This window comes from Cajanus cajan, chromosome 7, assembly GCF_000230855.2.
Source record: "Cajanus cajan strain Asha chromosome 7, NIPB_CcT2T_4, whole genome shotgun sequence".
Lineage (NCBI taxonomy): Eukaryota > Viridiplantae > Streptophyta > Magnoliopsida > Fabales > Fabaceae > Cajanus > Cajanus cajan.
The window spans coordinates 6,976,090-7,001,802 of NC_138523.1; the positions used below are offsets into that span (position 1 = coordinate 6,976,090).

The window sequence follows — 25,713 nt, forward strand, 5'->3', positions numbered from 1 at the left end:
TCGGTACAAGCAAGAGGGCAGAACTACACAAACCTCAGGTTCAAGAAGCAACACTGAATTCGACAGGGCTAAAGGCTAACAGTCCATGTCATTGATCAATGCGCATAAATTAATTTCTTGAAAGTAAAAATAAATTTGCATTTTAAGCATTAGCATAGAAGCATCACTGCATAACATGCATGTGGCACAAGCGTGCACAAAAGGGTATAAGTTCATTTAAAAAAAAAAAAAGAAATTTGAAAAAAATCCAATCCACTTCTGCTTTGCATGTTTTTTTTGCATTCTTGCATTCTTTGTGAGTGTCTATCCATCACTTGCTGGAGGAATCAAGAGGCCGAAGCATTCATAAAAGCTCAACAATCAAACAAGAAAGCCTATAAGCATGAAGAGGCCATCGCGCCCTACTCCTCAACCGAATGAAGGATGATCTAAGAGAATGCCAAGACTAGGAATGACTTCCTAACCAAAGCCAGGAATGGCTTCCAAAATAACACTCATCAATAAAGATTCAACAAATAACATCATCATGTGATCCCTCCACCAATGATGACAACAAAAGATTAAAAAAATAGAAAAAGGCAAGCTTCATACATGTTGAAAAAAGTCGAAGCATTTATAAAAATAGCAGAAAAAGGAAAGCTTCAAACATGAAAGAGCCAAAGCTAAACAAAAATGAACTTCAAAAAAAATCTATCACAAGCAGCGCCTAGAGAGGCATCACAATACTCACGTGGTAGGGGCAACACTGGAATCCCCGCCAGCCATCCACTTCTCTGCCCACCAACACAGGGGCACAACAAACATCTCCTGCCCATCCACTTAGGGGCAGTCTTTCATTCCACAACAATCAATGAATCAAAAGGACTCAGCATTTCGCCTGGAGAGGCATCACAATACTCACATGGCAGGGGCAACACCAGAATCTCTGTCAACCATCTACTCCTTTGTCCACCAACACAAGGGCACCACTTATCAACAATCCTCGTCAAGGGGCAATCACATCATCATCACCAGCAGATGGCCTGGAGAGGCTATGAAAATACTACGGCCTGAAGAGGCTACGAAAATACTACGGCCTGAAGAGGCTACGAAAATACTACGGCCTGAAGAGGCTACGAAAATACTACGGCCTGAAGAGGCTACAAAAATACTACAGCCTGAAGAGGCTACGAAAATACTACGGCCTGAAGAGGCTACGAAAATACTACGGCCTGTAGAGGCTACAAAAATACTACGGCCTGTAGAGGCTACGAAAATACTACGGCCTGTAGAGGCTACGAAAATACTACGGCCTGTAGAGGCTACGAAAATACTACGGCCTGTAGAGGCTACGAAAATACTACGGCTTGCAGAGGCTACGAAAATACTACGGCTTGCAGAGGCTACGAAAATACTACGGCCTGGAGAGGCTACGAAAATACTACGGCCTGGAGAGGCTACGAAAATACTACGGCCTGCAGAGGCTACGAAAATACTACGACAACGAGGGTACCGCCGAGTTCCTCAAAGTCAAAATCGGGACCGCCGTCGAGCTCCCACCATAGGTCCGTTGAAGCCTTAAAAATCAGCACAACTTGATCGAGAGCCGCCGTCGAGCCTCTCAAATCAGTGAATGACAATGAGGGTACCGCCGAGTTCTTCAAAGTCAAAATCGGGATTGCCATCGAGCTCCCACCTGTGGGCCGGCTGAAGCCCTAAATATCAGTCCAGCCTGGAGAGGCTGAGCTCATAATATACTCCCTCTTCAACAAGCAACAAATAAAGGCACACATTATCACAAGAGAAACAATGGAGCTTCTACTCGAAGACTAAAGATCAGGTGTACAGTTTATCAACCTTGAGTACGCAATCAATGCTCAACTGCTCTAAAGGGTGAGGATACGAGCAAATACACCTGTCCAAGGGAAGCAACGCAGAAGCACCAACACAGAGACGGGAAGAAGACCCGGACGAAATGTCTACGTCTTTACTTGCCTTTGGAAAAGCAACACAGCTATTCCAAAGGACAAGTAAAGAGGGGCAGCTGTAGACACCCAATTTCGTCCGGGGGGCATACAAATAATAAGATAGGACATCAGAGGGCCCAAAGGCCCAAACCAATTTTTTAGTGGCCCGGAACGGGCCGTTCCAAAATCGGAACGGGCCGTTCCCAAGTCCGGAACGGGCCGTTCTAAATCAGAACGGGCCGTTCTGGGCTTCTAAAAAGCCTTAAAAAAATATAGGTTGGAACGGGCCGTTCTAGACCAGAACGGCGTTCCGAACCAATCAAGGGGGCTTAAAATTTGTACCCCAGAACGGCCGTTCTGAAATCAGAACAGGCCGTTCTGGTTCCCCGGAACGGGCCGTTCTGGTTCCAGAACGGGCCGTTCTAGGGTGCAAATGTACTGCTAACGTTCGGATCCGGAACGGGCCGTTCCGGATCCAGAACGGGCCGTTCCGGCCCACATCTGATGCCTATAAATAGAGAATCTCGGCCAGCAGTTTAGGGGGACCTTCAAAATTTTGTCCAAAGCTCCATAGAGCTAGAAATTTCTCATTTTTTTCTCTCTCTCTCTCGTATTGTACTTCTTGAGTTTTGTGAGGCTTATTGTAGTGTGAAAGGTTGCCACAAAGCACCTAAAATCCCCTTAGTTGAAGATCCAATAAAGCTTGTTACGAGGTATTACTCATCAATCTCTTGTTTTATCTTTCTCTTCTTTTATTTTACATTGTTATAATAAAAATAATCATGTAGATATTTTAGAGTCAATTGTTTAATTTAAATTTCAAGCATGTTAATAGTCATCAATAAAAGGGGATTTAATATTTATATTATTATTATTTATAATGTTAAACTTCGTCATAGGGTACCGATTAAGGGCGTTGTAGGGGTGCTTAATACCTTCCCTACACGTAACCGACCCCAGAACCCAATTCTGGTTATCAAGGCCATTATTGGACTTTTAAAAACCTTTTCTTTTTCCAATGTTTTGAGTAAAATATTGGTGGCGACTCCATGAACCTATTTTCAAAACTATTAATTAAGGATTAGTCTGGTGTTTGGACATTCCTTAATTGATGAGATCTTTAAAAGGATGTCTGAACCATAGGTCGCAAGATCGAAAATTTTCGGGTTGCGATAGTATGCATGACAACGCATTAGATGATTGATATGCATTGATATTTGTCATGAGTTGCATGTATTGCATGATTGTCATGATGATGAAGTGTATGGTGTTTGACTTCATGTTTGATGAATGAATGATTGATTGAGATGGAAGGTTCCTTTGGGACTTAATTTGGATGCATGTGTAGTATAAATTTTATTCTGTACTTGTATGATTGATTTTTGAACTCTAGCTTACCCTTTGTTTCCATGTGATGAGACTAGGTCAAGGATAGCTTGGAGTTAAAGTGACCGCTCGAGATGAGAATTTTATCTTAGTGTCAGAGTTACCGTCTAGGGTAACTGTAGGTTGTGCTTGACCGACACTAGGAATTATTATTTTGGATGATTGTACATATGTAGTGTTATATTTTATATTTAGGAACATAGTTGTTACTTTTATGTATATATATATACCTGCATGTATGTGTTATCCAGCTTAATATTCTCTTAGTTAACTAGTAGTAGTGCGATTCCACTAAGTATAGGGACCATGGCGGGTCGTTATACCTAACATCCACGTGACATCCACCTGACATTCATGTGGCCAACAGTTAACTCCGTTTAAATAATTTGGACAGAAGTCTGACATTACAATAATTTAAATTATTAGAGATTAAATTAAAAAAAAATTAAAATTAAAATAAATTAAAATAAACAAATATTATAAAGAACTAAATTAGGCTTTTTAGCCTTTCTTTTTTCATTACCAACAAATATCTAGCACAGAGAGTAATCTACTGATGATATGACAGGCATCAAAAAAATACACATTCCCTATCGATGAGTTTAACATTGACTAACAGGATCCCAAAATGTTTCCAAGTTCGAAAATCAATTTTTTTTTTCTTAAAAACTGAAAATCACTATCATCCCTCTCAGTCAAGATTTCATGTTCTTTTTTATGAAGGTTTAATTTAAACGCTTTTATCTCAAAAAGTTAAAGAGACTCTACGTATAAAAAAAATGCTTAATAAGGAAAAAGAAAAGGTTAAATTTTATATTTTAACTTCACCACAAAACATTTATACACAACCACATGTAAACATTATCTCAATTGAATAAAACAAGATTAAATTGTCTAACATACTAAAATAAATATAATCACTTGTGTATACCTATAATATACACCTAAATATTATTAATAATAAATAGAACAATAAAATAAAAAATAATCATATAATTTGTAATGAATTTCATTATATCTTGTAAAATTATACATATTTTTTTTATATAAAATATATTTTTAATGCCTCCAAACTTTCAAACTCCATTTCAGTTCTTAAAATTTTTTTGTTCAATTTTAATCCCATCTAATTTAAAAATACATCAATTTTAATCCTTAAAGTGGTTTAGATAATATTTTATAACAATTTTTAAACACTTTCTATACCACTTTGAAAGTCAAAAGTGATGCATTTTTTAAATTAAAGGGACCAAAATAGTTCAAAACATTTTCCAGGGACTAAACAAAATTAAAAGAAATATAGCGAGAATAAAAACATATTTTCAGTATTTCTTTTATTCATTGAAATCAAGCTTAATTTAATACTAAAGAATTTCCAACACTTACGCAACCAATTCAACCAAATAAGCTAAATCACTTTGATGACATTAATTATAAGTTTTTTCTTAAAGGTGCTTAGAGCCTGTTTTGTATTGATTATAATCTCAATATCATTTTTTTTCTCTTAAGCTGATTTTTTTTCTTTTAAGCTAGTTTACTACATAGAAATTAATTTTATTATTATTTCCAAACAAAAGTAAATATCTCGTAATCGTTTTCCCAACAAATTATAATCGATTACAATAAACGATTATTCCTATAATCGATTATTGAAACAATTTAATGTCAACAGATTTCCCAAATACACCCTTAGTCAAATTTATATGAAATAATTTCTATTAAACAAAAAACACTTGCTATGTTGGATAGTAAATTCAAACAATTATGCATAAATAACCATTTTTATACAAAATAGTTCACAACTTTAGAAAGCAAATCCAGACTGGTAGACTAAGATCTCAAACTGTTTTCACCCCAAGCATGCAGCATCAGTCCACAAGATCTTTCAATCAACAGGAGTAGAATAACAAACAAAAGAAAATGTTCTACTCACACTAAGTCATTCAAATGGCCACCCAGAGTACCCTGCATGATGGCTATTATCAGGGATAGTTGGTGGTGTTGTTGTGCTGCTTCCAGTTGCTTCATCATTGCTGCTAGAGTTAGAAGAACGGAAAGGCCACAAAAAGGAAAACGGATTTCTCCTTCCCTGGCTCTCCCTACCACTACCACTAACCCTTCCACTTCTGCTCCTACCATTTGCACCTCGGTTACTACTCAATCCTTGTGGCGGCAGTTCTTGGCGGCAAACAGGGCAAGAGTTATGCTGCACCAACCATGGAACAATACAATCTGAGTGATACAAATGGTTGCAAGGCATTTGTCTTGCTTCAGATCCCAGCTCAAATTTATCTTTGCACACTGGACAGTGTGAATCTGAACGAAGATGCCTCTGAGTGATCTTGATGGTAGGCATTGCATCGATGGAGGACCTCGCCGCCGGTGGGGGACCTTGCCTGTTGTTAGCTGAAAGCTGTTCAAACAGTTCTTCTAGTCCAGGACCAATAAAATAATCGCCGGTGTTTCCTCGTGTCAGACCGATTCCAGGAGCACCGTTGAACAGCGCCTCAAAGCCACCGTGTCCGGACAATCTGAAAGGAATCTGGCCACCAAAGATCAAAAGAGGAGCAAACCCAGAACTGTGTTCAGGATTTGAATCTGTTCGCGCCCTGATATCTCGGCTTCTTCCACGATCCGCCATTTGATGCCTCATAAAGGCAGAGAAAGTTTCCATGAGTCCAAGCCTTTGGTCTCGTTCCTCATTGTTGTCCATTCCAAATAAGTCAAAAGGATTAACATGCACCATATCATTAAGTTCATGAACAAATCCCTCGTTGCAGCTAGGACAAACCATATCTCGTCGTCCCAGCCGAACTGGCCTCCTGCAACTATAACACCAATGAGTGTTCCTACTGTTTGACATCCTCTTGCTTCCTTCCTTACTAGTCTCAAACAAGTAATCACAAGGCTCTTTCCCCACACTGCACTGTCTTTAACAGTCACAACAGCATGATGACTTATACACTGCAAAATAAATATGATAACAGTCAAGGAAAATATTGGATATCAATCAGATTTAGACATTAAACACAAATTGAACTAAATTCTGTGCTGAACTCCACAACAAATACTATTTCACTTGTCTACATGAAGCAGTATATTTATCACTCAAAATTGTCACTGCTTATACGAGAGGCATATATCAAATTTATCACTGATTTGTAACTCTTCAGCAAACATTCTAAAATGCCAAGGGATGGAAACAAGAGAACCAGAAAAATGTAAATAAGGATTCACACATTTCATCTTAAACCTTCTAAATTGCTTAATTCCATGATCATAAGTCATATAATCAATCTTCCACTAAAACTCTCCAAATTAATGAAGACTTACACACCATGTTTCCAGCCTCAAAATAAAGTTATTAATTTTAACTTACAATCCAAACAAAAGCACAAACAACTCTTTTATCAGATTCAAAAGTAATACAAAATAAGCATTTTAATTGAACTTACAATAGTAAAGGATATTTGAAGAATGCAAAGTTATCATGTCAAACACAAGAAGAAAAAGGAAAACATACCCTTTATCTGTTAAAAGTAAAACAGCATATAAGAAGATATTTCAATTGTAAAGAACTAAGCATTACTAAAAAAAACATTATAATATAAAATTACATGCCCTGTCATTATAATGTGTTTGTTTCTGGAAAATTCCCCAGATTCGACTGTTTTTACCACATGTCCTAACCTTAAATATGTCTATAGGAAACTTTTAAAAAAAATAAATAAATAAATAAAAAGGATTTTGGTTAAGGGGCAAATCTTGAGTTTTGCTATCTTTAAATGTTGGGGAAGCAACTAAAAACACAATTGAAGAAAGTAAGATCTTTGGAATGTTGGTGGGAAATGGGGAATGAATTGTTCACGCACAGGGTTTTGGAAGCTTCTTCAAAACCCAACCCTCGGAATCCCAGAACAGGTAACGAGAATAAGAGACAAATGCTAAGGCATCAGAAAAAGCAATAAAGGGAACAAAAAAAACAGCATACCACGCTGAAATGTGGATCGAAAAGGACGTGGTGCTTAGAGCGATCCAAAGGGCAATGGTGAGTGAGAGTGTGAAGAAAGAAGAAAAGAAAGGAAAGTGAGTGCACACAAGTTCTCCAACCCTAACCACTGGATGATGGCATGGGACAGGGAACGAGGATTATTGAGGAACCGACATCCAGCTTAGCTGGCACCGCATGTTTCACTTCCCCTACAGTTCTACTTCCACTGCACTAGGCACTAGCATGCTTTCTATACATTTTTTTATTTATTAATTATTAAAATTGAAACTATGGTTAATCTTTAGTGATTTCATTATTTAACTGTTGAATCACAGTCTCACTTAATGAACTGATAAACTGGTTTCTATTAAAAAAAAGTGTATAATTAATATAGTTTAAGATATTTTATATTCTAAATTTGAAATTGTTGTCATACTAAATAACACAATTTAGTTTTTTAAATTTAAAATTAGTTATTATAAAATATTTGATATCTAAAATAAGAAATAAACAAACTTTCACAATTTTCATAAGGTTAAACAAATAATAATAATAATAATTAATTAGATTTTAAAAAATAATTCAAATGCTTTTTATATAATTATGAGTGTTTTATTTAACTATTAAAGGTTATATTATTACATTTACTATATTACATGGAGAAGAATGCTTTTAATTTTAATATGTTTTAATTGTTTTATTTATTAAATAAGTAAGTTGATTTAAAAAATAAAAATAAAATAAAATAAAATAAAAGAGAAGTTTTGAAAGGAGAGTCAATTTTTAATTGTTAAAAAGTGTAGATATAGGCTATAATGGCACAATATATTTTATTGAATCTCATTCAAAATCAACATTCAAATTGTGAGTATGTGTCAAATAGGTTTATACTTACATAAATTATATCTATAGTAAAAAAATTTGTAATTCATTATATGTAACATTTTTTGTAATGAGATCACACCGGAGTTCTACATCTTTTGGCTAGCATTCCTTGAGGTAAGAGAATAAGTAATAAGATTATTTGACATATTTTATACTAAAAGATTATCTAGCTTAATAAGATTATCATGTATATCTTTTTTTTAAATAAATAAATAAAATAAAATAAAATAAAATAAAAAAAGATAGATACGTTAAGGCATCACAATGTGGAGAAGAAATCTTAACTAGGTCAACACCTCACCCCACAACAATCATCTACAGCATATCAAAAAGACTATATAACACTAAACATATATGAAAAAACAAGTACAAAAAGTATCTGCAACCCACCCTATGAGAACCTAAAGTGTGGAAGACCACACCTCTCCTTAAAGTAAAAAGATACAATATAAGAAGGAATAGAAGTCCACCAAAAAGAACCAAGATGTCTAAGACCAAACATTGCTAAACTATCAGCACAATCATTTCCTTCCTTATATGCATGAGAGAATCGAAACCTCATACTCATAATATAATCAAGTGTATTCAACCACTAAACACTAAGGTGTCAAGGCACTAAAGAAGGATCATAGAAAGCCTTGATCACAAGCAAAGAGTCCGACTCTAACCAAAGAGACATCTAACCATGATCACAAGTAAGCTAAGTTGCACGAATGACTACCAATACTTCTACTTTCAAAGTTGTTCTGACTAAAACTAACTCCACTAAACATCAGGTATATCTTGTTTATAAATCAATTAGTGTATCAAACAGATTTTTAGTAAAGATTTCTAGAGAGATTCTTTAAGACTTTTAGGATATTTATAGAAAGATTCTTAAAGATTTTTATGACAGATTTTGAGATATCATTGATGTATATACATTAATGTATTTGCAAATAGATGAATGACAGAACAAGATAGTTCTTTTCCAAATTAGAGTTCTTTATGGTATCAGAGTCTAGTTAAGGCTTTGAAAATGGTTGTCCAAAATGGCAAAGTAGGCTCTGAGATGATCCACTCAAGAGAAGGTAATTCTGGCTTGGGTGGACTAACTATTTATTAATGGCAGATGCTGATAGATTTGTTAAAAGGTTAATAAAAAAGTTGTAGTAAGAAGATGAAAGGTGAGAGCAACATCAAACCACATGACAGGGAACCTAAACATTATGCATGATTTGTACAATATTAAAAGTTTTCAAGTGGGACTCCCTGATGGACAACGCATGACAGCAACAAAAGAAGGAGTTGTTGTGCTAGATATAAGCTTGAAATTGACTAACATTCTCAATGTTCTTGAATTGCAATGCAATTTGATATTATTTTCTTAATTCTCGATGGATTTGTGGCATAAACAAATGGGACACTCATCAATGAATATTACTTAGATAATTCCTAAAGCTAGCAAACATAAAAAAAATGGCATGATAGTAGATAAAGCATGTGATATTTGTCTTAGAGTAAAGAAAACCAGGGAGAAATTTCCTTAAAGTGAACATAAAGCTAGTGGTGCATTTGAATTGATCCATTGTGATTTATAGGGAGCGTATAGGACCCTTTCAACTTGTGGTGCTTTCTATTTCTTGACAATTTTTTATGATTATTCACGTGCCATATGGATATATTTATTGACCATAAAAGAGAAATGTCATAAACACTTCAAAAAAAAAATTCACCTTGGTTAAGAGGCAGTTTTAGAAACAAGTAAAAATATTTCAAAGTAATAATGACACTGAGTTCACATGCATGAGAAAATATTTCCTTGACCATGGACTTATTTTTCAAACATCTTCCACTACAACTTCTCAACAAAATAGTGGGTTGGAAACATAGACATATTTTGAATGTGGCATAAGCATTGTGATTCAAAAGAAATCTTCCCATTGAATTATGGGCAGAATGTATTTTGGTTGCAAGTTATCTAATATTGAACACCAACCACAATGTTGAATGGAAAAACTCCTTATGAGACGTTGCATGGATAAAAACCCATATATACACATCATCAAGGAAGAAAAGGAGATAAATTTGCAAGTCAAAGTAGAAAATATGTCTTCATTAGGTATCTATTTGGTAACAAGGGGTGGAAGTTGTTTAGTTTGGACACACGAGAGATCTTTGCCTTTGGAGATGAAAAATTCGTTGAGTCACTGCACTTTGTTGCTAGTGAAAATGAACCTAAAGAACAAGATGACCATAATATTGGGAGTTTCACCAAATTTGTAGAAGAGGTAGCTTGTGAAGTGTCTTAACAAAATTTTGTAGAAAATGTAACTGTAGTAGATGGTAGAGGGGGTGAACCAAATGAGAAACCAATTTAATAGATGGTTTTTAATGCGATAGATGCATCCATCAACACATCAGTGCCACTAGAAGAACTCTTTTTGGGTAAAGGACGCAGAGTAAAACAATCATTCATTCATCCATGAGAAGAATGAGTCCATCCAACGATTCATCCTCATCAATAGTATGCTCAAGTGGTCCTTATCCCATATCACATTATGTGGATTATAATAATTTTTCTCCAAAAATGTATTTTTCTTGCCTATATTTTAGATGAAAAGGAACTATTTTCTTATTGTGAAGCAGCAAAGGATAGTAGTTAGAGGGAGGTCATGGCAGATGAGATATGAGCTCTTAAAAATAATAGAACTTGGGCATTAACACACTTACCGCCTGGGAAGAAAGCACTTGAATGTTAGTAGGTCTACAAAATAAAACATAAATATGATGGGAGAATAGAAAGTTTTGGCAATCGTCAGGTGGAAAGGATTAATTACATCAAGACATTTGCTCTAGTTATTGTGATTGTGCATACAATGTTGGTAGTAGAGGCTACAAAAGATTGGAAATTATATCAAATGGATGTTCACAATGCATTCATGCATGGGGACTTGAAGAAAAGGTGTATATGAAGCCACTACTCATTTTAGTTGTTCACAATCTTGAGATGATTCATCAACTGAAGAAGTCTCTCTATGGGCTTAAGTGAGTTCTTAGGTGTTAGTTTGCAAAGTTGTCTGCTACGTTAGAAGAATACGGGTTCAAACAATCATTTTTTTCTTTTTGTTTTGCAAAAACAAGACTTGTTCCTTGTAGTTTTGGTTTATGCGGATGACCTCATCATTTCTAGAAAAGATCATGTAACTATTAACTTCTCCAAGGATTATTTGCATACTTGCTTCCATATGAAAGATTTAGAAAAACTCAAATATTTCTTAGGTGTTGAAGTGGCTCGGTCTTCTAGTGAAATTTTTCTTTGTCAACAAAATCATGCTTTAGATATCATAGGAGAAACAAGACTTTTAGGAGCAAAACCATCAAGTACTCCCATAGAGCAAAATCACCATTTGGATCTTGCTAAGGGATAAGAATTATCTCATCGTGTTCAATACAGACGATTGGTGGGATGCCTCGTTTACCTTTGTTTTACTCGACCATAATTTTATTATTGCATCCACATATTGCCTTAGTTCATGCAACAACTTAAACAAGAGCATTAGGAAGTTGCGTTGCGAATAATTTGATACTTACAAGGGAATCTAGGGCAAGGTATGTTTTTAAGCAAAAACTATGATTTGCAATTGACTACATGGTGTGATTTAGATTAAGGAAGTTGTCCCCTTACTTGCAAGTCTCTCATAGGATGACTTACTTATTTAGATAACTCTCTTGTTTCTTGGAAAACAAAGAAGTAACCATTGGCTTCACACTCATCTATTGAGGTTGAATATCGTTTCATGGCAACCACCATGTGCAAGCTGAAATGGTTAAAGGAAACATTGGTATCTCACATTCTTAACCTATGCATCTTCATTGTGATAGCCAAGTCGCTTTCCACATTGCCAAAAACTTAGTTTTCCATGAATGTACCAAACATATTGAAATTGACTGTCATTTTGTTTAGAATAGGATCTGATAGCATTGTCAAATCACTATAAAAGTTACCAATTTTTTTCTTAGATTTGTAATATAAAGAACAACCTAGGTTATTCTTCTCAAAGATACAATTGAATATAATTCAAACTTATCATGTAAAGTTAGGACGAGAGTTTTTGAAAAACAAAACAATAATTGCAACAAAATAAAAAAGGCAAACAAAATTAATAGGAAATTGAACTTACAGGGTCAACACAAACAAGTGTTCCAATCTTTATTAAAGAAATTATTTTTAATATTTAATGATTAAATAAGAGTATTTAATTTGATCAAATTAAATAAATAATTTTAAGTGAAATATTATTATATTTTTTGCTAGCATTTAGAGTATAGATAATATAAATTATTTTAAGTACTTTTATGAATTTCACGTTGGAGAAAGTAATTGATAAAGAATATATGATTCAAGTATTAGACTTGTCAATGTTGTTTCTAATGCAAAAATTAATTAGCAATAGAAAAGTAACAAATATTCAAATTGTTTTTAACTTATTTATGATAAGAAAAACAAGATGCAATATTTTAAAGATATTTACTTTCATATTGTTGTTTTTATTTGAAAAACAAGATAAAAATATGTTAGTTTTTTTTCCTAATTTTTAGGAAAAATGGTTCTTTATTGTGCTACAAGTTTAGCTTTGCATTGCACAAAAAACCACACCTCACTACTATCTTTTCTATCTCTTTTCACATATTTTCCAAGCACTAAAGTTGTATTCTATTTGGTTTTATTTTTTAAAGAGTTTGAAAATAGAGATTGTCTAACTGTGAATACACATAAAATCTTCACATTGAAGAGGAGATGATAGTCTCATAGAAGACTCACGTAGAGTTTTCAAATTTTTAAAAGAAAAATTTTCATGATTCAACAACTCATCAATAGGTATATTCTAAAATTTTATCTATTTTAATACCTATTTTATATATGTAAAAAAAAAAGATATAATTAATTATGCTATATATGTGTTTTGAACACTATTTATTATCCTTCAAACTCATTGGACATGAGTGTATTAATGTCGGGCGAGGGACCACTAAAGAGCAAAGTGTGCTCTCTATGGGTCTTGTCACTTGTGTCAGGTGTAGTATGTCCCTTGTCAAGCGCCATCGCGAATGTGAGTGAATGCTTATACTTTGATATGATAAGGTTAATTAGAGGTAGAGATAGAAATAGGTTAAACCAAACTTTAAATATATAAGTTAGGCTAGTTCTATAAAATTAAAGTCTAAGTCTAATCTATTATTTATCATATATTTTTTATAGATTTAACCTAACTTTTTTAAAAATTTGACCTATTAATCTATTAAAAAACCTATTTTACATTAACAAATCAATAAACTTAATTTTAAACAAGCTAACAAATATATTTTAACTAAGTATGCAAGTCTTATTTTAATTTATGCCATAAAAAATAGTTTACTCCATTAATTCATTGCATAACTTTAGAATTAATGAGATTGGATAATAATTTCATAGAGATATTTTATAAGTTTTAGATAATTTGAAGAAAATAATTTCGCCCTTTTAACTTTAATCACTTTGACCGTGAACGAGTTCTAAAATGTTTTGGATCCTACTTGTTCTTAGTTGTGATTTAATTCACCAAATATACTTACCATTAACCTATCGTACCCACCTCTAAAAAAACAAACAAACTATCGTATCCCCTCGTATATTCTTGCATAATATTATAACTTGAATTAACCACATAATTTAATAGTATTTAATTGATTAAAATAAAACATATTTTTAAATGTTTTATTTTGATTAAGTTTCATTCTTTTATAAGAGTTAGGATCTATTGATATTAGGTGTAAGTTTAAAAATTTACACAAAATCTTATATGTTTAATAGTTTTTCTATAATGCAAATTCAACTATCCAAGTGTTCAATTATGTGAAACTATATTCAAAATCATGTGTATCAAATTTTACATAATTTAAACTTTTCTATATATATTATCTAAAAATAAATATTTACTTATATTTTAAATGTTATATTATACATTAGTGATGAACTACTAAATAATTTTGAAATAATGTACAATTTGATATACATAATATTGAGTATAATATTATATATCAATTAAATTTGCATCATACAAAAAAGTTATTAAAAAATATAAGATTTGATGTAACTTCTTAAACTTACACATAATATCAACAAATCTTAATCCTTCTATAATACTCTTAATCAAGATCTATGTAACTTAATTATTCAAAATACTTATGAATTATGTTTTACTCATATTTATTTTAAAGAAAATCAAATGCTAATACTAAATAACAAAAAAAATTAATAGTTTCTAAACATAATCATATTAGATTTTCTTATTTTAAGGAAATAGTAACCCTAACCAATAAACTTGATTATAAGAAATATTCGACCTTAATAGAAAAAAAAAGGTTTACATAATCTCAATTAAATAATAATCAATTCATTAGAGTACATATTTATTAGAAGATTAACTTATTTTTTTCTTGTTGGGATGCAAGCAAAGTTCCACATCGTTCAAACAAGAGGATGAACATGGGTTTATTATATACACACAATTGTCTCCATTGGTTGAGAGACCTTTTGGGTGATGTTCAAAAGCTAACCTGTGAGAGCTGGGCCCAAAGCGGACAATATCTCACCAATATGGAGACATGTGTATATGTGTGGTAATCCCTGATAGTGTACAACAAGACTTCTTGATTATGGTGAGTCATATTACATGAGATTATTTTTCATGAGATTATTTTTCAATGTGCTTATTGGTTTCACAACACATGGTGAATTGAGAACTACTATTAATAGCTGCACCTATCAAACTTTCCCGATTCATGCAATGCATTGGGGTTACTAACTAATGTTCAAGAATTTGTATTGATGATATAAATGAAGCAAATAACTTTAATAAGTCTGGTCATTATCTTAGAGGATTATTTGTCAGTCTACTTTTGACAAATTTTATGTCAAAATCAGAGAATATATGAGAGGAAACATAAGAGTCATTAGCTACATTTTATATGATAAAAGAAAATAATTAAATTATTGGTCTTGAAGGTTGTTACATTGAAGCTCTATTTCAATTAATTTGTTTATTATTTTATTAATTTAAAATATTACGAACGTATTTTTAATTTATGCAATTTTATATTCAAATTTAATTATCATGGCTTTTACCTTGAAGAAGTTTTTACTTATTAAAGATCGTAAGTTATTGGTATTGAATGAGAGTCTTTGAAGGATTTTGAATTAATATCTATTCAAGATGGCAATGATATGAATGAATTTGGAGCATATTACTACGTAATGAGCTTAATTTTGATGTTAATGAGAGATAAAATTATTATTTGACCAACACAATCTTATGGGGATAAAATAAAGGTGTACAATTAAGTTTGTGACACATGATGCAAGGTGGATTTTCTTATTTTTATTTTAATGGATATGGAGGTATTGGTAATATTTTTTTTGTGTGTGTGGAAGAAATTGTCATATAAATTGCGAGATGAAAGGAAAATTGTTTCGAATGTTGCATCAAGTGACATTCCTTATCTTCTACTTCCTAGTTGTAAGACTACTAATTCTTGATTTGTAATACCACTTTATTAAATGAGGATTCATGTGGTTCTATTAAACATGAAAGTTTAATCATTATTGTTTGTTACAACATGCATCTTTAATTATTTGAGATGAAGTGTTTATGGTTAATAGGTGAGTATTTAAAGCTTTTGATATAACTTTACATGATATTATACACTTTAAAGTTAAAAATACTTGACTAACCATTTAGTGGTAAAGTTATTGTCATTGGTGGTGATTTTAGATAAATCTCGCCAATGCGAATGAAGCTGAAATTGTAATGGAAATTGTTAACCCTTCAATGTTATGGAAATATTGTACAAATTTGATTTTAAATAAGAATACGCAATATGAAAGTGGTTCTAATAACTTTGAAGATAATGAAAAAAAGCATTTTTGCTGAATGTATTCTTTGTTTGAGTGACGGTATTAGGAGGTGATATTGCTTATCTTTCACTTCCTAGTGGTAAGGTAACACTACTCATTCTCACTTTGAAATATCATGTATGTTGAATGAGGACATATTTTGCTATTAAACAAAGAAGTTTAAAAAGTAAAATGTTACAACATACATCTTTAATTATTTGGGATGAAGCACCTATTAATAGGTGAGCATTTAAAATTATTCATATAACTTTTAAAATAAAAGTTTTGATAATGTCACATTCTTTAATTTATTGAGTTATATATATATATATATATGTGTGTGTGCATGTGTGTGTCAAATTTCAAATTGTTATTTTTAGTCTTTATAATTTTTAAAAATATTATTTTAATCTCTCAAGTCACCAATAACATATCTGAAAATGACTAATTAAGACGATTATATAATATTTATCAAATTTAATGTGATGTTTTCACTAACAGAGACACCAATAGGTAGATTTTATACAATAATATTTAATAAATTTCTTAACAAAATTTGAATATAAGGATTAAAATAAGATTTTTTGAAATTACAGGAACTAAAAATAATTTTAAATTTGAGGGACCTAAAATAAATTTACCCTAAATTTGAGGGACTAAAAACATATTTAAGTCTATATATATACATACATATATATATATATATATATATATATATATATAAGAAGGAATCTATTTATTTAAGGAGCAAGGCTACCTAAACTTACTTTGTTCAATAACTCATGTTCTATATCAAATTTCAACTATCTAACCATTGGATTTAAAGTTCTTAATTCATAGATTAAATCTGCAAATTTTATAAAAATTTAAAAATCATTTGATATTTCGCTTCTTTAACTCAAATCAACGTATAAAATGATTTTATGATTATCCGTCAATTTGAATTAATGAAATGGAGTATCAAATGACTTTTAAGTTTTTTAAAAATTTACAAATTTAATATATGCATTAAGAACTTTAAATTCAATGGCGAGGAGGGTTCAAACAACACCGGTGTAACTTTTACTAAGTGTTACACCGCTTAATAACTTTAAATTAAATGTGAATTTTGTAAATCCAACCGTTAGATTGAAAGTTCATATCACTTTATATGTGTATATCAAATTTTGTTAAAATTGAACAAGTGTTCATATTTTAGTATATTTTGAAATAAATATATTACGTCAATTTTATTTTATATGAATAAAGTATCAAATCATCTTGGATTAATATAAAATTTTGTATATATGATCTAAGAGTAAAGAACTTTCAATCTAACGGTTGGATTTACAAAATTCACATTTAATTTAAAGTTATTAAGCGGTGTAACACTTAGTAAAAGTTACACCGCTTAATAACTTTAAATTAAATGTGAATTTTGTAAATCCAACCGTTAGATTGAAAGTTCATATCACTTTATATGTGTATATGAAATTTTGTTAAAATTGAACAAGTGTTCATATTTTAGTATATTTTGAAATAAATATATTACGTCAATTTTATTTTATATGAATAAAGTATCAAATCATCTTGAATTAATATAAAATTTTGTATATATGATCTAAGAGTAAAGAACTTTCAATCTAACGGTTGGATTTACAAAATTCACATTTAATTTAAAGTTATTAAGCGGTGTAACACTTAGTAAAAGTTACACCGCTTAATAACTTTAAATTAAATGTGAATTTTATAAATCCAACCGTTAGATTGAAAGTTCATATCACTTTATATGTGTATATCAAATTTTGTTAAAATTGAACAAGTGTTCATATTTTAGTATATTTTGAAATAAATATATTACGTCAATTTTATTTTATATGAATAAAGTATCAAATCATCTTGGATTAATATAAAATTTTGTATATATGATCTAAGAGTAAAGAACTTTCAATCTAACGGTTGGATTTACAAAATTCACATTTAATTTAAAGTTATTAAGCGGTGTAACACTTAGTAAAAGTTACACCGCTTAATAACTTTAAATTAAATGTGAATTTTGTAAATCCAACCGTTAGATTGAAAGTTCATCTCACTTTATATGTGTATATGAAATTTTGTTAAAATTGAACAAGTGTTCATATTTTAGTATATTTTGAAATAAATATATTACGTCAATTTTATTTTATATGAATAAAGTATCAAATCATCTTGAATTAATATAAAATTTTGTATATATGATCTAAGAGTAAAGAACTTTCAATCTAACGGTTGGATTTACAAAATTCACATTTAATTTAAAGTTATTAAGCGGTGTAACACTTAGTAAAAGTTACACCGCTTAATAACTTTAAATTAAATGTGAATTTTGTAAATCCAACCGTTAGATTGAAAGTTCATATCACTTTATATGTGTATATCAAATTTTGTTAAAATTGAACAAGTGTTCATATTTTAGTATATTTTGAAATAAATATATTACGTCAATTTTATTTTATATGAATAAAGTATCAAATCATCTTGGATTAATATAAAATTTTGTATATATGATCTAAGAGTAAAGAACTTTCAATCTAACGGTTGAATTTACAAAATTCACATTTAATTTAAAGTTATTAAGCGGTGTAACACTTAGTAAAAGTTACACCGATTTAAATAATTGATACGATGTTTTATTTATTTATTTTATACATATAATATTTGCTTGTAATTGATCATTAATTCTTTTTAAAAAATTTACTATATGGGAATATTTGATAGGAGAGAAATTTTTTCATACCCATGAATCATGATTCCTGAGAATTATAAATCTTAGAATCAGGCTTCCTGGGAATAGTTAAAATTTGTTTGGTTACTCATAAAGGTTCTTGAAATATTCACACAGGATTATCAAGAATTAAATATTTTCATATTTGGTTATAATATTATATTCTTGGATATATAAATACTTTTAACAAAAATATCCTTTATTAAAATAAATTCATTAGATATATTTATTTACTCAAATCTTATATATTACAAATATGACATTAAACAATTTTAAAAAATTGAAAGCTTATAATTAAAATTATTTAAATACAGAATTCAACAAAAGAAATAAACAAAAAAAAATGTTACATAATAATTAAGAAGGATAAAAATATATTATTTCATTTCATTCAAATGAAAATATAAAAAAAGTGTTAACAAATACTATTAAATCATACAAATAGAATAGACTTTAATAATATTATTAAAATAACAAGATCAAAAAATAATGAAATATAAGAGAGAGAGACGTAGAGATATGAGAGGGGGAGAGAGGGAGAGGGAGAGGGAGAGGGAGTGAAAGTGAGAGAGACAAAGAGAGAGGGAGAAAGATAAATAGAAAGAGAGAGGGGGGGGAGAGGGAGAAAGGAAGAGAGGGTGGATGAGAGTGAGAGTGAATCAAGGAGAGAGAAAGAGAGATTTTTTGTTTTAAAAAAGATATTGTGATATTTTTATTTACATGAAACTTTCTCCTTAACTCGAAAAGGTTAGATTCTCTCATAAGAATGTTTGTGTGGGAAAGTTGGATAAAAAAGATTCCCATGAAACTGTATTTCTATGATTTTTTTTTAAAATAGTTATCAAATATAAAAATCAAGATTCTCAATTTAAGATTCATAAAAAATAAAAATATTTCACATGTCAAACACTTTCTAATAGTCTTTATAAAATTTAACCTATACATTATTCTTTTAAAAATAAAATTATACATAATCAATGATTAAAAAAGTCAACATTGATATTAATTTAAATAATATAATTAAAAAAGTCAACATTGATATTAATTTAAAGGCTTAAATATGTTTTTAGTCCCTCAAAGATAAATTTGTTTATGGTCTCTCAAATTTAAAACTGTTGTTTTTAGTCCCTGTAATTTTCAAAAATCTTGTTTTAGTCCCTTAGGTCACCAATAACATATTTGAAAGTGACTAATTAAGACAATTATGTAATATCAACCAGATTTAATGTGATATTTTCACTAACAATGACACCAATAGGTAGATTTTATGCAATAATGTTTGATAAATTTCTTAACAAAATTTAAATATAAGGACTAAAATAAGATTTTTTGAAATTACAGAGACTAAAACCAATAATTTTAAATTTGAGAAACCAAAAACAGATTTACCCTAAATTTAAGGAACTAAAAACATATTTAAACCTAATTTAAATTACCCCATTAAAACATCAAGCGTCAAGATTTTATAATTGATGTGTTCAAATCTATATAGAGTTTTAATTACATAGAATTATAAGTCCACTATATAAAGCATAATTATCACCTCATCCCATAAAGATCTCTCTTGATTAGCCCCTAATCACCATCACCCATCACTTCCTAAACCCTTCCACACAATTACCCTCCATGCAAAGGAATTAGTCACATCACCCTCCCCCATCTCCAATAACTCACAGCCACTCCACCAACCCCTCCCTCCATCACTTCATTTTTTATTTTATCACTCACACACAACTCACGGACATTCATAAGTGCACACACCATCGCAAAATCACTCATAACACATGCACTCTACCACCGCCGCACCTACACACTCAAATAAAACTCACCTTTCACTCACATGACACGTACACCACACATCACAAACACAAGACTCGCAGATCGGATAAACACGCACAATGCTTTTGACTCACTACACCTGGTACGCTAACACAACACACCCTCACACCAAGGTGACACATGATAGACACAAAGGCATATACATGAGAAGCAACCACGCACGACAAATAGAATTACATCCAAAAACCCATAATTCTTGATTTTTCTTTCATTCACACTCCCTACACAAAATTGAAAACGATGCACTAAGGTGAGGAGTGTAGTCACGACAGTCATCTAATTTTTAAATTGTCTAAGATTACTAAGTTTGTGGAATTCTAGTAGTAGCTGGCCAATATAAAATAAAGAATTAGAAGATTTGATAACGAAAATGAGTGAGAATCAAGAGTGAATTAATTTAGACACATATAATGTTGTGATTGTATGTTTGTGTGTGAGATTTAAATTCAAGTCTATGTTTGCTTGATGAAACTAAGATATTCACTTTCATGGTTATTTTTAAGATTAGTTAGCAACACACTCGTGCAGATCATAGAGGTATATATTGTCCTCTTCACCTTTGTCACCCACGTCATTATTTCATTTTCTTTAGAGACATAGTTTGACATGCATGATTAGGTTTATTGATGAATGCTCCGATTTTGGATCTATTTCTTTGTATTGTATTAGCTATGGTAGATTAAGGGGTGTATTGGTTTAGGATTTTATAGGATTTTAAAAGACTTTTTTTGAGTAAAAAAGTCCGTTGGTATTCAATTAAGATTTTATGTCATTTAAAAACAATCAAGTGGTATTCAATCAGGATTTTTAAGATTTTTTAAAGAGTCCATTAAAATTCATTGATATTCATTTTGAGATTTTTTACAACTTAAAAATAATCCATTAGTATTCAAAAATATAAGGATTTTAAAGGATTGTTGTATTAGAGGGATTTTGATGGACTTTTTAGTGATGTCTATAAATACCAAATTCATAAAACAATCTCATCCAAACCCATAAGATTTTGGAGGATTGTTTGAAGTGACTTTTCAAGTGCTTCAAGAATTTCCAAGTGGATTTTTCATTTTTTTTTCTATGCTCATGTTTTTTCCATTTTTTTTTCTCTTGTTAATAATATTGCACTACTAGTTATATATAATATTGTATTATTGTTCTCAATCCATTCCCTTATTTGGTGAAATTTCTATACGTAAATGATAGTGTCATTAACTTGCTCTATTTTTCTCTCCGTTTTCTTTAATTTAATTGCTCTATTTTGGTCTATTTAATTGAGATTGTTCCTCAGTTATATAACACAAAAAATACTTGAAATTTTTTACTTTTAAATAGTGATTTTTTTTATAACACGCGTCAAGAAAAGGGAAATGTGAAAGCTAAAATTGATATCATTATCTCTATAATCAACTATAGATCTTCAAGACCTTGTAATCAATTTAGATTTATTACAACAATATATATATATATATATATATATATATATATATATGTATATGTAAAAGATGAATTTGAGTTTGGGTTTCTGTAAATAAAATGAGATAAGAATGAATTTTAGTTGGGAAAAGAACCCTATCAACATAAAAAATGTGTTCTTTCTCCCTCTCTTGAATTTGTTATTGTTATCATTCCCCTTTTATGACTCAACAATTATTTTATTTCTTTTTTTTACTATGAATTTTATTTTTTTTAATTTTTATATTATGAAATTAATATTTTTATATTTTAAAAAAGAAAATTAACATAAGACATTGTAGTATCTTAGAATTCAATACTAAAAATATTTCTTCATGAGTGAATAATCAAAAGCAATTAAAAATTAAAAAAAATTATTTCGTACCTGTAACAAATTTCAGATTTTTTTTTCTCCCAATTGATGTTTGTAAATTTTTACTTTAGTATCGATATAAAATGAAGGGACATATTTAGTTATAAGAGAGTAGGGTAGTTGTCCCACTATTTTTTTTAATCATTTATAAAATTATAAATAAAATATTTTAAATCATAAATTATAAAAAATTTGAAATGTTGTTTAGAATAATTTTTAGCATGTGTGGGATTACATAACTTTCTCCGTAAAAAATGTCATTATGATGAATTTCCAATTGAAGTGATGAACGAACCTTCATTTTCAACATTATTAGTTAATGAAAATCATAATTTTGAGCATATTATTAAAACACAGGAGCAAGAGCGAAAAGATACTAATGTTTAGAGGACTAATATAACTATGAATATGTGGGTGAATTCTACTTAGAACGACATGATATTTCAAAAAATTATTATTATTTATCCAGACATTATTATTTTTTTATTATTTTTATATTTGACTCTTTTTAAATTTGAATGTATGAAAAAAATCTTGAATTCTTATCTTATGTAAAAAATTTATGAAATTCTGCAAAGTTCACAAAGTCACGCAGAATCCATTAAAATCCTAACTTAAAAATATTGCATAATCCATTAAAATCCTGATTGAAAGTCTTGTGGAATCCTACAAAATCTTAAAAGTCATGAAAATCTTGCAAAGTCTTTTATAATTCACAGAACTTTTTTAAACTAAAAAAGTCTTTTAAAATCACAATCCAATACACCCCCTAAGTCTTCATACTCTTGACATATGTATATTCAACAATCTTACTTTATCACTATATGTTCAGTTACGCTTAGTGGTTGTATATAGTACTTTGTTTAGGAAAAATAATTGTGTTATGACACTCTTCCTTTTATGAACATCTATAGGTGTTGTCATAAGAAATATTTTATTTTGTTTGTTCTATCTTACTCTTTTATTTAAACATTTCCTTGTAAACAACACAACACTAGACTTTCTTTTTTAAAGTTTGAAACAAAATGTTTCATTTGCTACGTGGTATCAACATCAGACATTAACTAATAAAATGTTTTAAAAAATCAGTAAAATTCAAGCTTACATTAATTTTATTGATTTATTCAATTAAATGGTAAAATCATGTTTATATATTTAAAATAACGTTAAATATTGATTACATGTAAATACGAAATTAAAGCATGACATTTAGTGTTAGGAAAGCACTTCATCTTGCCAAGACTAGTTGTGGAGTTTGCCAATGTTTTTGCTGTGTGTGATTGAGTTAATTGTCGCTTAATGACAAATATATATATATATATATATATATATATATATATATATATATATATATATATATATATATATGAATTATTTGATGTTGTGTGATTCTGCATTGACTTTAATTAATAGCAATGTAGGTTGAATTGGTTGAACTATTTTCTCTTGTGTCAATCGTTATTGGACAGTGGTGGTGAAGGATAAGTTGTGCGAAATAGTGTGTTCTTACATTAATTACTATTGTAGCAATGTAAGATTAGTTAGACTATGTCTTATCTTAAGAAATCTTTAGGATCTTGCTGTTTATAGTGGGATAATGGGTTGGGTGTGATTAGGGGTGGGTATGCGGACCGGTCCGGCCCGTTTAAGGTCCGGTCCGCGAAGTCCGCATTTTTAACGGGCCGGATAAATCTGGTCCGCGAAATAAATGGACTTAAATCTTCAAGTCCGTATCCGGCCCGTGAAGCCCGCGGATAAACGGATAAGTCCGCGGGCCCAATTAAATCTAAATTGTTTAAATGAATATTGACTCAGATTTTAAATTTCTTTTCCTTTATTTAACCTATGAAAACATGAGGAAAAAAAAACATATAAAATGATATAAATATACTTCTAATAATAACATCAAACATTGTAAATAATAAATCAAAGTCTTAAATAACAAAGTTTACATATTCTAAATTTCTAATAGAAATATTTAAGTCTCAATGCCTTTAAAATTTAAAGTCCAAGCATACCAACTATTAACCAAATATTAAAGTGTTACTACCTTAAAACTTTAAAAGTCTTAATACACAACCAAACAAATATAAAACATTTGTAAGTCCAAGTACATCAAAGTCTAAATACCTTAAAACATCAAAGTCTTAATTAATATCTTAAAAACAAACATAAAATATTTGTAAGTCCAATTACATCTATCAAATATAATCAAGCATCTTCAATAATAAAATTTGAGTCCACATTTAAACGGGTAATCCACGGGCTCGCGGATTAAATCCGCAAAATCCGCGGACTAAACAGGTCGGACCTAAAAAGTCCGTATGATTATACAGATAAAAAAAAAGGGTCCGTTATCCATGAAGTTCGCGGACTTACGGACCGGTCCGCGGACTCAAGTCCATATACCCACCCCTAGGTGTGATAGAGGAATTCATGTCTTGTGAATGAGTCCTCTCTTTTTGTTATAAAGTTATCTTGATTCCCTAGGGATAAATACCTTGTGCATTCTATTCTCTTTCAAGTCATGTCATGATCGATGTTGGACACTTCCTATCACTAATTTTGGTGAAAATAAGTCAATTGGACATGTTTTAGGTAGCCTTCTTGGAGTAGCCTATCACTTTTGTAAATAGTTTCTTTTTGTCCTCACAAAAGTCATTTGATTTCCTATAATTGCTTTACCGATGTTATTATTTCCCAAATCATGAAGTGGTGAAAACTTATTTCTAAGGTCACATCTTATGTGACACAAATCAAGCTCAAGATGAAGACATGATCTTAGTTGATTTTGATGACTACAAATAAGCCTCTTGAGAGATAAGAGTGCAACTTATAGTTTATTTTAAATTTTGAGCCTTTTATGGATAAGACTGCAAGTTGTATTGTGTTTTGTGTGTTTTAAGCCTTATTGCTTTGTGTTTGGTAAGTAACTTAGCCTTTTATCTCTATATAGATGATGATTGATGATTTAGATATATGTTAGAATTGAATTGTAAAGAGAAATGGTATGAAAAATTGAAATATTAAGTTTTCACTTAAAATAATTTATTATTTCAAGTGATAATCGATTCTTTGCTCTATTTTTAGTTACTTGAGGAACAGTTGTTGGAATAATCGATTATTCAACAAAATAATTGATTATTTCAAAAATTGGTATCTAGAATAATCAATTATTATTTAAAA

The 25,713-nt window shown here is 30.4% G+C and overlaps 1 protein-coding gene across 4 annotated transcripts; it reads right to left on the minus strand.

The window, feature by feature from the left end:
- Positions 1-5,073: 5,073 nt before the first annotated feature.
- RHC1A (RING-H2 finger C1A) lies at positions 5,074-7,551 on the minus strand. 4 transcript variants are annotated; one of them, XM_020368151.3, is made up of 2 exons: positions 7,324-7,551; positions 5,074-6,296 (listed from the first exon to the last, which is right to left on the minus strand). In XM_020368151.3, the coding sequence occupies exon 2, from the start codon at positions 6,193-6,195 to the stop codon at positions 5,272-5,274; it is 924 nt and encodes a 307-aa protein (XP_020223740.1). In that variant the 5' UTR covers positions 6,196-6,296; positions 7,324-7,551; the 3' UTR covers positions 5,074-5,271. The 4 variants fall into 4 exon arrangements, with proteins under 4 accessions (XP_020223740.1, XP_029128820.1, XP_082916684.1 ...); XM_029272987.2 differs by lacking the exon at positions 7,324-7,551 and adding an exon at positions 7,205-7,280; XM_083060558.1 differs by lacking the exon at positions 7,324-7,551 and adding an exon at positions 6,954-7,164.
- Between the last annotated feature and the right edge of the window lie 18,162 nt (positions 7,552-25,713).